At 35.9% G+C, this 17,886-nt stretch overlaps 1 protein-coding gene across 1 annotated transcript in view; it reads right to left on the bottom strand.

Annotated features, from left to right (window-relative positions):
• LOC149573193 (serine/threonine-protein kinase PCRK1-like) overlaps positions 1 to 17,886 on the bottom strand; it is a 61,815-nt gene that overhangs the window by 22,008 nt on the left and 21,921 nt on the right. Inside the window, exon 3 of the mRNA XM_089814373.1 lies at positions 11,099 to 11,221. Within this exon, the coding sequence (XP_089670499.1) occupies positions 11,099 to 11,221 (123 nt within the window). The remainder of the gene's footprint in view (positions 1 to 11,098; positions 11,222 to 17,886) is intronic.

Raw genomic sequence — 17,886 nt, 5'->3', positions numbered from 1 at the left:
GTGTCTCTGCCTCATTTCACTAAACAGTCCAATACAAATATTTGTTGTGTGTCCCCAAGTACATGTGCCAATAAATAAGACTTGTTTGAATTGCATATATGTGTCTACTCATTTCACTAAAAGTAATAAAAGTCTAATAAAATATATGTGTGCAATTTAAATACTTCTTATTACTAATACTATCATTATACATATTTATAATTACTTAAAACTTTTAGATAAATAGACAAAATCTCACACACCTTCCACATGCAACCTATCTTTTCTCCTTTTCCATCTCTTTTTACTTTTAGTCCCTGAGTCTGCAACTAATTATTTTGCTTCTTCTTAAGCTCCCTATCCTCCTGATGATGGTTCACAAAATGTGATCTGAAACGGTGATAAAAATCTCACACATGATAGAACCAAAACTACCAAATAGCAGTTATGATCAGGTTTAGTACTGGTAATTAGATACTGCTGGGGTTCACATTTAATCTCCAGATTTGGAAACTAGCTGTGAACCACAGCTACAACTAATAGACTTTTGATCGCAGTTTGATAAAATACTAAAAATTGATAATATTTTGCTAATCACTATGTCAAAATTTATTGATTATATACAAGAATGCTACTGGCCTAACAAACATTCTAAAATTCATCCTCTAACATAATCCTGAATGTAACCAATGTTAGCTGTTGATATTACTGAGCTGGTTGTATCACTGTTTATTGTCACTGGTTGTATCAGCTGGTTTGTAAAACTTTTGTATGCAAGAGCATACACTGTGACTAATAACTCTTGCTATATTTTGTTTGTAAGACATTCCGTGCCTAGCTGGGGCTGGCTGTGATGAACCCATAAAGTTTGACACCACCTGGCCTGGATAACAGTGCTGGCCACCAAGTATAAAGTTTCGCCTCCTTTTAGAAAAATCAGGAAAAGATCAGATCACTGCCAGCCATGCGGACTTATCTAGTGTAGGACAAAAAAATTCAGTTTTTGGTCTTGGAATCTTCTAGTAAGAACCTGTGACTTCTTGAAGATGCCCAATTTTGTCTTGTAGTGACAGTTGTCTCCTAATAAGGATACACCAGATTGCTGCCCAGTACCAACTGTGCAATTGTCTTCTTGCAGAAAATCCGATTTTTGCTTTAGATTATTTTGTATCTTCTAGCGATTTCTGGAAAGGGGTCAAATCAAATTGTTTGCTTGCCTTACACAGTAAGTCAATGAACAGCCCCAAGTAGGTATATATAGATGACTTTCCCAAGTTTTTTGGTTATGCTGAATAATTTGATTTGCCTTTGTACATGACTTTGGTCTTGGGACAGAATCCCTAAGAGGCCACCTTTGCTGATGTATGCTGCCGATCGAGCTCTACATGGTCTCGGGACAGAACCCTCATGAATTATCCTCTGTTGTGCATTACTGTTCCAACTCTATATTGAGTTTTTCTGTAATTTGAAATCTTAAATTACTGTTGTGACGAAATTCTCTATCAGTTTCAATAGCAAATATATTCCAGAATTTACAGTTATTGGGTAAAACTTGTTATTCGATGCTTTGAATTTCCATAAGCATTATTGACTATTTCTTTTCCTGAATTAATATTGTGTAATCAGTTATTTATTTTGAGGATTAAATAGTTCAGAAAAACAAAGCTTAGATCATATAGACCTTAAGGTCTTTACGTTGGTATCAGAGCCAAAATCCTGCGAGACTGTGGATGTTCATAATGGTTACAGAAATTGAATAAGGGGATAATGGTTTGGCATCTAAAATTGTTGGCTATCAAAAGATGAAAAAGCTTATAACATATCAGGAATATTTAAGTCTCACAAAGAATACTATAGTTGTGCATGCGGAGGTTATCAAATTCATTGATGAATAGTCAAATGAACTGGAGAAGGTCAAGGCTATTGAATCTTTTAATCGCTATTACATAAGAAAAAGGAATTGGGTCTTAAATCAGGAACTCAATCAGAGTTAAAAGAATCATTCCCGAAAGAGGAAGAACCCAAGATAATGGGACATCAAGCAGTGAAGAGTACATTAGAGTCTAAAAGAAAATGTTGAAACCAAAGACAAATGAAAAGAGGAGTTATGAGCATGAAGCTATTCAACTCTTTGAAGTGTATGTACCAAAGCAAGCAGGAGGTGTTTAAGGAACAAGTTCCCTATGACAAATTCGTAAGTGTGGTTGTAATCTTGAGACCTTGTAAAATGAACTTAGTGAAGTGCATCAGAAGAAGATGAAAGAAAAGTCAGAAGTCAGCCTTGATGAAGGGTTAATAAAAGAAGAAAAAAGAAGTACAAATACTAAGGTGAATCATTTTACTTTACTGAGGAATTTAGCTGACCAACCATTTTTGGCACCATTGCCGGGGAAGTTGTCAATATAATTCAACCTTGAAGTCATTATGTTAGATTAGATTTCACATTATCTTGCATGCATAGAAGAATAGACCCCTTTTGAGCGATTTCTTCCCTATAATATTCAGGAAGACATTTTTAATCCTGAACCTGAAGAACCTCACAGCGAGAACAAAGAACCTTTTAAAAATCCATTTGCTGCTGCTCAAGAACGAATACCCTCATCCTCTAATGAATCCTTGCATCTAAATGATCTCTTTGCTGAACCTGAATACCAAGATAATCCACTTTCTCTTGTCATCTATCAAGCACCACTGCCAGTACCCCCTCCAGGAATGGCTCAGCCTCAGCCTCAACCAACATTTCCTTTTCCTATCCCTCCTCGGCAAGGTAACCAAAATTTGAAGAACATACCTGCTGCTGCATTCCCCAAGTTTTATGGCTTGATCACTGAAGACCCTGAAACCTTTCTCTTTGAGTTTGAATACTATGTAGAAGTTATGACTATACAATTGATGCCCACAATGAAAGATCCCTGATGGATCTCTGTCGCTAATCTGCTGTAGCTTTATTATATTTTTTCTTTTTAATTTTCTTTTTCCTGTTTATTAAAGTTTTCTTGCAGAACTAGACGGAAATGCAGAAGAGTTTGTTTGTTTTTGCGTTTTTAATGATTATTCAACATAGAAATGAGAAGAAGCAAATGATATGAAAAGAGTTTGAAAATAAATAACAATATGCAGCAAAATCAGAATTGATACAAATCGTACCAGGCAGATCTCTGCATTGTAGAGCCAAATAAAGGATTCAGTACATTTTCCCTAACAATGACGCCAAACTGGCTGATGGAAAAGACTGTGAACATGCAAACGTCTGCTGCTGATTATCCGACTCTCTATATTTCAAAGTGCTGCAAATGGCGGCTACTGCTGCAAGGCTCACTTTCCCATGTACCAATAATCGTGCCCAGCTAAACAATACTGCAGACCCAAGCTGAAATGGCATCCTCCTTCCCTGATAACAGCTGATACCACTGAAAATTCCAAGACCAAATACTGCTGAGGGTTACGTCCCAACCAGTAAATACCCAATGCTGCTGAGGGTTACGTCCCAGCCAGCAATTACCCTGGGGTTTGCGTCCCAGAATGCAAATCGCTCAAGCAGAGCAAATCTGAAAAGAAGTGTTTGAAAAATATGCATAATGATGAGAAATGGTGCCCATCTCCTTATAACCCCTTGCAAAGCAATTCGAAACCTAAAGTGACCCCCAATTGGCATTGGCTATAAAAATGAATTAAATCTTATTTTAAAGTGACCATGTCACTAGAAAATGACCTTTTCTACCATAGTAATAAATCCGCTCACCGAATTGCCCTGAGACCAAAGAGGAAGATTTAGAGAATTTCAAGACCTTTCCAACGAGCTATCATAACATGGGATACGCATCCAGATGAGGCCAAAATTCCCTTATTACTCCAAAATGGATATTAACTTAGCCTTATTTAAATATTAAACGCTAACTTAGGAAATATTAAAAATATAACCCAAATAGCCACAAACTACCCAACTGACATCACAAACCATAAAATCATCCTGTCACCTGTCTGTGACTGAAGTCGGAAATCAAGGATCCACTGGCAATCTCATCCCTAAAATCTAGGGATGCTCCTAAAATTTAGGAAACAAGCCCTATCCCTCTGAAACTGAACCCAAAGGGTCATCTCATGGAAACCCAGCCCTGGGCATGATCATACCTCCTAAAAAGTAGGAATGAACCTCATAAATGTAGGAACTGCCTCCTAAAAACAAGGAATGTCACCCAACTGATCAATACCCACCAGAAAACCAAGTCCCCAACACTGAATAACCATACTGGGTCTCTATCCAACCCTGTCAGCCTACAAGACCCCATAATAAGCTGACTCACATGTCTCTGTTAGACTGAGCTAGAGTAGGGACATGACACACAAAATGAAGTTGTTTCCTTCTAACCTTAAAAGAAGCTACTCTAAGATGGTTCATGGGGTTGTGTGCCAATGCTGTAGCAGATTGGCCTGCAATGAGCAATTTGCTTCTCACAAAGGAATATTGCTGGGGTCGAGATTTAAAAGGGGATGAAATTTTCATAATTTCCCGAAAGGATGATGAAACCTTGGAAGATTATGTTTCTTGGTTCATGTTCAACCTGCAGCATAACATACAACATCAATTGAATGAGGAATCAAAGAAACGTCTTTTTCTGAGAGGTGTAAATGAAGGAAGCATTGAAGCTCTAGACCTTATGGCAAGAGGGGATATCACTCAAAAGACTTGGACTGATATACAGAGTATATGCCTGAATTATTCTTGAGCTACTGTAAAGAAAGGTAGGGGACATAGAGATCTACCACATAAGTCCAATGACAGTTCAGGAGTGTCCAAGATGGAATTATCTAATTTGCTATCAGATTTCAAACAAGACATCATTAATGATGTAGCCACTCAGCTAGACACCATGCTGAAGATGCCCAATTTTGTCTTGTAGTGACAGTTGTCTCCTAATAAGGATACACCAGATTGCTGCCCAGTACCAACAGTGCAATTTTGTCTTCTTGCAGAAAATCCGATTTTTGCTTTAGATTATTTTGTATCTTCTAGCGATTTCTGGAAAGGGGTCAAATCAAATTGTTTACTTGCCTTGCACAGCAAGTTAATGAACAGCCCCAAGTAGGTATATATAGATGACTTTCCCAAGTTTTTTGGTTATGCTGAATAATTTGGTTTGCCTTTGTACATGACTTTGGTCTTGGGACAGAATCCCCAAGAGGTCACCTTTGCTGATGTATGCTGTTGATCAAGCTCTACATGGTCTCAGGACAAAACCCTCATGAATTATCCTCTGTTGTGCATTACTGTTCCAACTCTATATTGAGTTTTTCTGTAATTTGAAATCTTAAATTACTGTTGTGACGAAATTCTCTATCAGTTTCAACAGCAAATATATTCCAGAATTTACAGTTATTGGGTAAAACTTGTTATTCCAGGCTTTGAATTTCCATAAGCATTATTGACTATTTCTTTTCCTGAATTAATATTGTGTAATCAGTTATTTATTTTGAGGATTAAATAGTTCAGAAAAACAAAGCTTAGATCATATAGACCTTAAGGTCTTTATGGTGGTATCAGAGCCAAAATCCTGCGAGACTGTGGATGTTCATAATGGTTACAGAAATTGAAGAAGGGGATAATGGTTTGGCCTCTAAAATTGTTGGATATCAAAAGATGAAAAAGCTTATAACATATCAGGAATATTTAAGTCCCAGAAAGAATACTATAGTTGTGCATGCGGAATTTATCAAATTCATTGATGAATACGGAGAAGGTCAAGGCTATTGAATCTTTTAATCACTATTACATAAGAAAAAGGAATTGGGTCTTAAATCAGGAACTCAATCAGAGTTACAAGAATCGTTCCCGAAAGAGGAAGAACCCAAGATAATGGGACATCAAGCAGTGAAGAGTACATTAGAGTCTGAAATAACATGTTGAAACCGAAGACAAATGAAAAGAGGAGTCATGAGCATGAAGCTATTCAACTCTTTGAAGTGTATGTACCGAAGCAAGCGGGAGGTGTTTAAGGAACAAGTTCCCTTTGACAAATTCGTAAGTGTGGTTGGAATCTTGAGACCTTGTAAAATGAACTCAGTGAAGTGCATCAGAAGAATGATGAAAGAAAAGTCAGAAGTCAGCCTTGACGAAGGGTTAATGAAAGAAGAAAAAAGGAGAACAAATATTAAGGTGAATCATTTTACTAGTTCTGTGGATAACAAAAAGTGGAGCAAAGGGCTTTCTATTGCAGGCAATAAACTTGTCAACATCTCTTTGTCAAAAGGCATTTTTTTAGCTTGTTCAAGAAACTGGTGAATTGTTTGCATAGAGTGGATCAGTCACCTGCCCAGTTGATTCAAATAGTAATGGTTCTAGCAGTGACTTTCTTGGGTGAGCATAGATTGCTAAATCACAAAGGTACGAAGGTAAGACTTTCTGTTACTCACTGCATAAGTGAAATATATAAGAATTACAGTTCCTGAGGTTCCTTATAAGGATGATAAAATGAGGGGGATCTTTAAATTGATTTTTTTAAGTTTTTTATTGTTAGGTGGCATCAGAAGTCCTTTGGATAAGAGGACTACGATTTTAGAATTGAAGAACAAGGTAAGATTGGGGGTTATCGTTATCGATTATGACTGTAATGATCTTATTCTAGAGAAGTTTCACAATTTCCTTGTTGCTATCAGTGAGGATCATGACAAATCCATTCATGAGAATCATTATGGCTTCAATTAGGGGTGAAAGTAATGTTATTTCCCAACCTATCATATCTTTGTTATTGGCTGCTCTGAAATGAAAACAAGTTATTTCTACAGTTGCTTATAACTTGGTATACGGTATTTTCAAACAATGTGAAGGGAAGCTGAAATCTTGCTTGATTGACGAAGAGTTGGTGAAAGAAGAGGAGTTAAAAAACAGAATATTTTATTGCGGTCGCATCCAAGGAGCAATCGTCACTTGTAAATGCAATTATCAGTCATGGGAAAGATGTTATTTCAGATGAGAATCGCCCAAATTGTTTGGTAGGAAGTTTGGAAGTAGAGCTATACTACAAGGTTGATCATACTAGTACATATGATAGGCATACTGAAAGCATATATGAAGATGTTTTCCAATCAGCCAATGATGATGACTCCACATCTTATGTGTGTGCTGATACTTATGTTGGTCCAGGTGAGATACACCCTACATATGTCGTGGATCCAGTTTCAGATGGATCTACTTTTGACCATAGTGTTGTTCTAACTTCACCTACACAATCATGCATGAAAGATGGCATTAATAACACAGATGGTATTGATGTTAACCTCAAAAACAAATCTGATTTATTGTTGCACGATGCTGATCATAAATAAGAAAATATGTATGGGTTGATAGGTCTCAAGAATCCTATCATTTGGCAGGACAGTTGCAGGTAAATGAAGATCAAATTTTTTCAGCCATCAAACATCTTGATGACACTCATAAACTGATGAAAAATGTATCGGAGGTCTTTAGGGATATGTATGGACCTTGGTGAAGAACTTTCCTTTTTAGATTTATAGGCACTTAGAGAAACGCTAATAGTGATGAAGACTAATTAACTACTACTTCCTGAAAGAGATCGTCTTTTCATGTTTGGTGAGATCTCTCTTGTGCACTAAAAGGCGAAAAAGAGGAGATACATAAGCTTACTGTTGAGTTTAATCTTACCCAAGCTTCTTTGAAGAACACTTGGATGGCCCTTCAAGAATCAGAAATTCAGATTTGTGAGCTTTGTGAGGAACTAAGTTCAGCTCAAGCGTTGCCATTCACAGAAAAAGTTCAGACTTCTATGGCTGCCATCACATTTGAAGATGAGAGTGGTACTCATGGTTTAAGCGGAGAACCCATTATGATGGACAACAGCAAGCAGTTTTCAAATTTGCACAGGCTTAAAAACAGGTATGATTCTGAAATACTGAGCATACACACAGCTTGCATCGTGGAGATCGTGAGTCACATTTGGAGAGCCATTTGAAGGCTCGAATCATGGACACGGATGGGGTAGTTGTATACACACCTTGAGGATCAGCCACTACGATTATGCCTACATGTAGAGATGAAGACACGGGTGACACACATTTGATTAGGCCTTTAGCTATGTATGAAGAGCTTGAGAAGATCAATAGTGTTGAGACACAATCCCATCATGTCAATGATTCCCTGGTGGAGTATGAACCGGTCCTGATATTAGGATTTGAGATGCATGTCATGGAGTCACTTGCTTCGGGTGGATATATGCTTAGAAATGGTGAGTTCCAACAGATCCATGCTCCAGTTTTTGAGATGGTCATGAGAGTAGAAGCATTCCAGCCAAAACTTGTTGGGTTCCAATCCAGTCATTCTTATGAGGAGGCTATCTTACATTGCTGATTACAAAGGTTTCAAATTGTAATTTGATGCCAGTATTCCTTGGGATAGATTGGAATGATTGGATCGTTACTCCAATGATGGATATTGGCATGATGATAAGAGCCCAGCAGCATATGACATTAGAGGTGTTTCTTATGCCATTGAGGATTCACTCAGATAGTTGGCATCAATGACATGATGAGAGACAACTATCTCTTCCATTTGAGGGAGTGTGATAGTGCAATGACTAGGATCCAGGGGTGAACCTCCGGTTTCAAAGCAGCCAACTCCAAAACCCAAAAAAACACTATAGGCCTCCCTTCAATTGGTGGAAGCATATTACTAAAACTGATATAGGATCCTGGTTTTCAGACCGGCATACAAATGCTGATAACATTAGGCATTGGGGATATGGTGAAATACATCTATCTTCTCACTTTTAGCATGGGAGGTAGAATTGTTTGGGATCCTGGCAAAGGTATGTTTGGTACAGTACTTCATTGGGATCACGATGAGTTGCTTCACAGTTCAAGTTATAGTAATGTTTTAATTAGAGTGGTGCAGCGAAAATTTAAAGATGAACAAGGGAAGACATACCAAGTTTCTAGATTAATTTGGGATCTGAATATTGACTGCTGTATTTGGTGTCACTGCAGAGTTGACACATGTAATGGCTTACCATATTTCGATTGCAATGTTCCCCTTTAAAGTTTTATATGGCTATGATGCAACTTCTTTGTGGATCAGGTTTTCATTGATAGTAGAGTACCTAATGCTCGGGATTTGATTCAGCAAATCAAAGATATTCTGGAAGTTGTCAAAGAGAACTTGCAACAAGCCCAAAGTCAGTAAAAGTTGTATGCAAATAGACATCAAACATAGAGAGCATTTGAAGAGGATTTTTGGTGTTTCTGAGGTTAGAACACTTTAGACAATCCTCTATGAAGGGAAGCAGAAAAGAGAAGCTTGAACCACATTTCTATGGCCCTTACAGGGTGATTAAAAAAGTGGGGCAGGTTGCTTATGAATGAGAATTTCCATGTTCCGTGCTTAAAGAAAGCTCTTGGACAGCAAAACAACTCATCCAAGGAACTCCCCCTGCTGGATTATGAAAAAAAATTGATCCTTGAACCTAAATTTTCTATGGATGTAAGAGTAAAGAGATTATGTATAAAAGCTATTCCAGAATACTTAATCAAGTGGATGGGATGATCAGATTGCTGCCAGCCATGTGGTCTTATCTAGTGTACAAAGAAAAGAATCAGATTTTTGTGCCAGCCATGCAGTTTTATCTAGTGTAGGAAGAAAAGAAGCAGATTTTGGTCTTCAATCTTCTAGTAAGAATTGATGAATTCTTGAAGAAGCCCAATTTTGTCTTCTGGTGACAGCTGTCTCCTAGAAGGAAACATCAAATTGCTGCCAACTGTGTAATTTTGTCTTCTTGCAGAAAATCAGGTTTTTGCTTTATTTTAGTTTGTAGCTTTCTAGCGACTTCCAGAAAGGGGCCAAATCAGAATGTTTACTTACCTTGCACAGCAAGTTGATGAACAACCGTAAGTAGGTATATATAGATGACTTTGCCATTTTTTCAGTTATGCTGAATATTTTCGTTTGTCTTTGTGCACAATTTAGGTTTTGGGACGGAACCCCCAAGAGATCACTGTGCTGCTGTATGTTGTTGTTCAAGCTCTACATGATCTCGGGACAAAACCCTCAAGACTTATCCTCTATGGTGTGCTACCATTTGACATATTGGGTTTTAATGTAATATGAAAGCTTAAATCACCATTGTAAAAAAGTTCTCTATCAATTTCAATAACAAATATAATCCAGAATTTACAGTTGTAGGGTAAAACTTGTCATTTGATGCTTTGAGTTTGCAAAAGCATTATTGACTAGTTATTTTCCTGAATCAGCATTGTGTAATCAGTTATTTATTTTGAGGATCAAATAATTCAGAAAAACAAAGTTTAGATCACACAGACCTTAAGGTCTTTACAGCATGGTCTTTTTGACATGTCAAATTGTAACCTGTTTCGTTATAGTAAATGATTGTTGATTTTTTTTAAATAATAATTATCATAATTATCCACTTGTAAAAGAAAGTGGAGCACCCCTCTTACCTTCAGTTCTATACAAATCTACTCACAATCAATGAGTAGACAGAAGCAAAGCTAGTTGGTGTTGTTTTGACATGAATTTATGATAGATAGATTAAATTATGATGAGTTTAAATTACGGCACTTGAGATAAGATTGACGATATTTGACTGTGTGATAATAATTGAGCAAGATAGGGAGTTTATTGTATGACAGGCATATCTATTTGACTTCTGTAATTCCAGGAGATGCAAACTTTTTAATCTACAAATTCTCATTTGAGTCATAATTACATTACATGGTGTTGATTTCTTATTTACGTTGAAATTTACTTTGTTGTGTTATTCTAAACAAGCAAATTTATGTTTAAAGAGTGCTTGTGAATCTAGAATATAAGCCTTTTAAGCCTCATTTCATCTTTGCTTCTTTCATACACAGATCTGTATCACTCTTACAGTGTAAGATTCCAGACAGTGTTAAGCATGTGTATGTATGATAGCCCCTTTTTTCATGATTTGTTTGCAGAAGTTTAGCCATCAGTTAGGTTCATTAATAGGCAAGTGAAAAAAATTTGACCTCTTTTTGGTGCAAATCTTAAGTAATGACTAAAATTTATAACAGCACTAACATCAAGCAGGCATGGAAGAAAGTCATCATATGTCCTCTACTATATGCATACCGCTGTGGACACGTGGCTGATCCCTCCAGTTGGTCCTTGCCGAGCCAATCCAAAATCTGACAATTTTGGATCAAAATTCTCATCTAAAAGTATATTGGATGATTTAAAATCACGAAAAATTATCTGCAGCACCATAAGTAACGAGATATGTTTGGTTAGAGAATAGCTCTTGAGATTATATTACACTAAAAATATCTGACTAAAACAATTGTACTGTTTTGAAATAAACAGAAAATATCGGTTACTTTTGTCCTATTACGTTAAAGAGAAGATAAAACTTTTACATCTTACAGTAAGTTGGAAGCAATGAAGCAATTCAAGTAGTTATATCTGAGATTTTATCGAGGGTTTCTGACAATATTTTGCTGAGCTTAGGGTGTCATTTAATTAATGGGGTAATATATACCTGTCTCTTTGTTGAAAAAAAGTAAATATTAAAATCATTAAAGGGTAAGTCTGTTACAGTAAAAGATTGGACATAGTCTTTGCAACCGAGATATCATTGCAATCTGTCTCATTAAAAATAGAACAGTTCTTTTATATGTCTTGTTCTGTAAAATTCCCTTTTTGTTTCTTGTAGTTCAGAAGTTTTCTGCTAGTCACTGCACAAGCATACCTATAAGCAAATCAGAATCATCAATATTAGTAGATGAAATTTTAGATTAGAAGGCATAAGCTTCTTTCAATGATCTTGTCAAGAGTTTCATCAAAGCACAGAAAGCAAAATGATGATTGTTGTGGTAAATCTTTAGTAATATCTAGATGCATTTTCAGAGTATATCCAGATTTAATACCACCTTTTTGTTTAGTGTTGTAGTCTCTTACTTTATCCAATAAATCGTATGGCAATGCTGCATGTAATGTCCCCAGGTTGGGACATAAGAGAAAATTACGTCAAATGCATAACATATTTTAAAGTGAATTAAATGGAACTTAAGGTAGATTATTTTAAGTCGTTTAAATTTTTAAAAGGAGGTCATTAGGTAACAAAAGGGGGAGAAGGTGAAAAGACAAGGGGAGGGAGTTCAAGGATCATAGCTTGAGCATTAAATGAGGGGAAACTTCATTCATTTGAGTGTGCTTAGTTATTGGATTTCAGATCAGTTTTCTCTTGGAGAAACTTGGAAGCAAGCTGCTTTCATTTTCGTAACCAGCTTTGAGGGCGGAAACCCTCTAGCCGAACTATATTGGACAAGAACCCATTGTTTGTGGGAGACATCATTTAAACTGTCACACTTGTGCTTTCACTTATATTTATTGTCCAATCTAACTATATTTTTTGTATTTAAGATTGGCAAATATTACGTTATCGTATTGCTGTTTTTATAATGAGCCTAATGGTTCATTTGCTGGTTTATATTGTTGGTTATTTGTATGAGTTTTCTGTGGTATTCTGAAACATGTTTTTGGAGATAATTTGGAGAATATCCATCTGGGATATTACAGTGGTATCAAAGCATCAAACCTGCCATCCTGTTGGGTATAATCAGATTTCATCAGAAGATTTATCATAATAACTTTGTGGGAAAAATGTAAACAAAGCAGAAAATGGTACATATCAAGTATACCAGTCATGAGACATAGTTTTCATGCTGAATATCTAAGTTACAATATTTGTTAAGCTGGAGACAAAAAAATTTAAAAGAATATATTTCAATAATGAGCCGACTATTGTAAGGATTTTAAATAAACTAACTTGATTTCCCACTTATTTGTGTGAATCTCTAAAAGGTTTGGGCATATGAATATTCGGCGGAAATGTTTTCCAAAAGACAGCTCAGTTCACCCTTGGCGGCTATGCTTCAACCTTAGTGGCAAATATGATGAAGCTAATAGATTGTTTTAAACAAGTTTGGATATATGATGTTTTACCTTCTACGGTGAATTTCAAATCGCTAAAGTATTTGCAAGACAATATTAGGAGTATTCACAGCTTAAACTGACCACAAGAAATGAGCATCAAATGTAAACCAGCATTTCCAGAGGCATACGTTTTGTAGAAATGATATGATTTATCGGGTGAAATACTTGCACAATAAAATTGAGATATCATGATCTGTTTACTAAGAAAGGGAAGATTTTAGCATCTGTGCCAATATAGGTGCAAGTTGAAATAGTACTGCCATGGAGAGCCCTAGGTTGCGAGAGCTCTTCATAATTGATCATATCGATGTCGGGTAGTGCATCGTGACTAGAGTATTTGGTCTATATTATTAAATTTTGAGGAGCAAACCAATATTGGTCGTACACTATATTCTATGCTAGGGCCAAGTAATGATTGTAAGGCTTTCGAATGTATTTCAGTTGTGAATGATAGAATGGTTAGCACTGAATTATTTTTGTGGCCAAATATATGTTGGCGATGAGGATTTAATATTTTGACATCCTAATTTCAAGAAATGAATTTAGTTGTTTTTGAAAGAAATGAGGGTGGTTGTATTATGAAGTAATTGGAAAATATTCACTTGATATTAACAGAGACTAAGAGGTCAATTTATACAAGAGGTTGAATGATGTTTCCTTAGGAAACAATCGTAAAGAATAGAAACATTCTATTCTAGAAACAAAAAACTAAATATTAGAAACATTATAATATTTACAGGAGATTACAATAGATAACCATTAGATACTAAATAAAGATAATAGAAATTATCTATTGTCGTAATACCCTCCCTTAATGGTTAATCTATTCAGAGGAAAGCTGTCAAAAAGCGTAAAAGGCAGATTCTATCTGCTCACAGTGCTCCGCACTGTTCGCTGTGGGCTGCGACCCAAATTGCTTAGATAGGGCTGCTCAACACTCCCAATATTCAACCTTCATGTACCAAAACTTGTGGCAATAGTTGCATTGAATGTTTTTCTTCCAAGAGCCTTCTGAATCTGGGTCTTATGTTTTTTGCCTTGAAGAATGTGCCTTCCAGATTTTTATTTTCGAAAAAATTTAGAGTATTGGCTCTGATACCATATTACAAAGTAATTGAAAAATATTTGCTTGATATTAACAAAGACTGACAGGTCAATTTATACAAGAGGTTGAAGTTTTGAACGATTTTTCCTTAGGAAACAATTGTAAAGAATAGAAACATTCTATTCTAGAAATAGAAAACTAAATATTGGAAACATTCTAATATTTATAGGAGATTATAATAGATAACTATTAGATACTAAACAAAGATTAGAAACTATCTATCATCGTAATATGCTGGCCATTTTCCTTGATTGGGACTTCTGTAGTTGCGTATGCACCATCCAGCAGTGGAAGAGTATATGTCCATCATGAGCTTCAAACTGTGGGAAGCTGATATTATCTGTTGTGTATTCTAAAGCTTTTGAAGCGAAAATTTTTAATTAATAGAGTGAACTAACACATTAATTTTGAATGTAATTTTCCAAGATCAATATATCGTTGGGGCTTTTATAAATGGCAATAATACTTACTCAGACCTAGAGATTTAATATTTGTTGGGAATAGTCAAAAGTGTTAATTTTGAAGGATCAGTTTCTGCAAATGTAATAGCACTGCGTATCCGGTATATGTGTGTTCCAACTGCAGAGTTTAATATATATGAGTAGAGGAGACATATCTATGGTAATATACAAGTTAATAACCATTAGACAATGTTAACAATACACACACACACACACAATATATACATATATGTGTATGTGTGTGTGTGTGTGTGAGTTTGTCTAATTGATGATTAAAAAATAACCATAGAAGGATTATCTCTCAATTAATTCAATCCGATTGAAGCTACAACATTAACAAAATGTTTCATCAGAAATTTCTATAATATATTCGTGCGTAAATGTTCTGAGAACTAGAATATGTGAAGATTAATATATTTGTGAGCCGAAATCCATACGTTTAAAGCACATTGATATTAGAAGTTATAAAACATTTTATTCAAAATGTATATGTTCTGTAAAATACGAGGCCATAAGGATTTTGTATTTGTCAAGCCTTCTATATTGTAATAATCCAGGGATCATAATGATAGATGGGTTGCATCCTTATTGTTAGCTCCGCAATTTAGCACATCCTGATTGCATAGTTACTAATACGAGCTATGAAGCATCTTGAAGACGGACATGAGACCCTGGCATTGGATTATGGACTCATGATTGCTTGAGGGCACACAATCTCGAGGGGGGGGCACTCTAATGTCCCCAATTTGAGACATTACAGAAAATTAGGTCAAATGCATAACACATTTTTAAGTGAATTAAATGGAGCTTAAGGCAGATTATTTTAAGTCATATGGAAAGACAGGAGGAGGGAGTTAAAGGGTCACAACTTGAGCATTAAATGAAGGGAAGCTTCATTCATTTGAGCATGCCTGGATTATGCTTTGTTATTGGATTTCAGATCAATTTTCTCTTGCAGAAACTTGGAAGCAAACTGCTTTCATTTTCCGAACCAGCTTTGAGGACGGAAACCCTCTAGCTGGACAACAGTGGACGAGAACCCATTGTTCATGGGAGACGTCATTTCAGGTGTTTTACTTGTGTTTTCACTTATGTTTATTATCCAATCTGACTGTCTTTGTGGTATTTAAGATTGGAAAACATTACATTATTGTATTGCTAGTTTTTATAATACAATAGCAAATCTGAAGTTGATTGGAACTAAGTACTTAAATAAGCATCTACTGGCTCATTTGCTGGTTTATATTGTTGGTTTATCTGCACAATTTTCTGTTGTATTCTGAAATATGCTTTTGGAGAAAACTATAGAAGAATATCCATCCATCCATCCAGGATATTACACTGTAGCATTCTTATAAAGAAAATCAGGATGTCACCAGAGATTTTTAATTTGTGAAACATTTCATGTGAAAAGTGTAAAAATTGAGTGACAAGTTATCACCGCAATTCTCATTTTCACTTAACTTACAAGCAAATTAAATTCCAACCATGAATTGAATTTCTTTTGTATTCCATAAGATAAAAATAATCGGGTAGTTTTCCAGTGCCCATAGTTTACTTATTTAATGATTATGACAAATTTATTTTAATGTAAAGTAAGTTTATGGATTAGATTGTGCAACTAATTTTGACATCAACTTTCGAATCACACTACATGATCCATCATCAAGATGTAAGAAAACAAAGATTGCATCCTGATGATGGATCGCATAGTGGGATTCGAAACACTGATGTAAAAATTATTCACACAATCTATTCCAGCAACTTGATTTACATTTCCATGGATTGTGGAAATCTGATAGATTTGAAATTTGTTTTAGTTTGATCAGAGAACTGAAACAGAAGTTTAGAGTTTCAAATAATTGATGAAATGTACAACCATTTTGAGAAGTGAACACTGTCCTACATCCAAACCCAAGGGTTGCACTTGTAGATATTTATAATCATGTTGGAATAAAATCTTACCTCAAATTGCATAAAACCTGGACAATTCAATGAGAGCATAAACAGGATATCACATAGATGATATATCATCATTATAAGGTCTATAAGGTCTATCTGGGGTTTTGACATATACTATAAAATATCATTTTAAAATTCTATGATTTTTTCTTTCTAGAAACGAATGGTGAAAATTTATTCTTCAAACACTCCTTATTTGTTTACTAATAGCTTTGTCAATATTGTTTGTTCATTGACGGCACAGTTCAAATGCTTGCAGAATCACAGGCATTCACAAAACAAATTTCTGGGAAACTACTTTGCCCACATCCAAGTTTGGAATGATCCCTCAACAATTAACTCACAAGATATTTGCCGATGTTAGAGTTTGTAGCTGCAGGAGACATTCCTTTTACCTGTGATGACTTCATCAACAAACAGAGGTAGTATGATTGCGATGTCTGTTATATGCAATGCCTACTTCTCCTTTATGGCCGGATGACATAGACTGAAAAGCCTGCAATTCTGATCCGGTTCCTTTTGAAGGGTTTCGTCTCTAGGTTATTAATCTTGAAGTCTAATGAAAAGTCTTCACATTGCTCATGAAAGATTGCATGGTTTGTATCTGCCACAGCAGTCGAGCTTCCCGCATATTCCTCTCATTCCTGTTGGGTATCCAAGAGTCTTATCTTGCGTAGTGTTTGGCAAGCAAAGAGTCGTGCCTTTTGAAGTCTGTGAAGAGTCTTCACCACAGAAAATGAAAGGTCTCGTGCATGTGTAACTGTTGATAATTGGAGAGCCACATGTGCATGGCTGTGGTGTCAGGCTTTGGGTCACTGTTCTATGACGGAAGCATCTCTTGGTAGTGTCGAGCTTTTGGTTCTCCGTGTGGTGTATTCTTTGATAACGAAAAGAAAAAGTCTGTGATTGCTATTCTTCTGTGTGTGGCGAGATTGTCGTTCTTGCTGTTGAGACAACTATTCTCAGATCATTGTTTCCAGATTGTTTCTGTAGGATTCATTCTTAAGTCACAGCAAACAAAACTGGAAGGGTCTGTCTTGTGTATGATGTGGAGGCCAATATGGTGGCTGTTACAGTGAATATTCATGGACCGTTGCAAGTTATGTCAGGTCTTCTTGTTCCGGTCATCATTGTTTAGATTGAGGATTGTTCACATTCTATGTCTACAGGAGGTGTTCTTTAAGGAGATGTTTTGTTGGTATTCATCAGATGATTATTATATGCATGAAGGGAAGTAATTATCATAGACATGCAGGGCAATTTTTATCATATGAATGCTGGGTAATGATTGTTGCATACGTGCTCAGTCGTGATTAGCGGGTGTATTCTATGTGCAGTATTTGTATTACAGGTTCATTAGTGTTAAAATGAGATAGCTGTGCATTGATTTAGAGGGA

Source organism: Cupressus sempervirens, chromosome 2, assembly GCF_028749045.1.
Source record: "Cupressus sempervirens isolate cs-2001-9-10 chromosome 2, ASM2874904v1, whole genome shotgun sequence".
NCBI classification, from domain to species: domain Eukaryota; kingdom Viridiplantae; phylum Streptophyta; class Pinopsida; order Cupressales; family Cupressaceae; genus Cupressus; species Cupressus sempervirens.
This window is presented reverse-complemented; position numbering and strand designations above follow the sequence as displayed.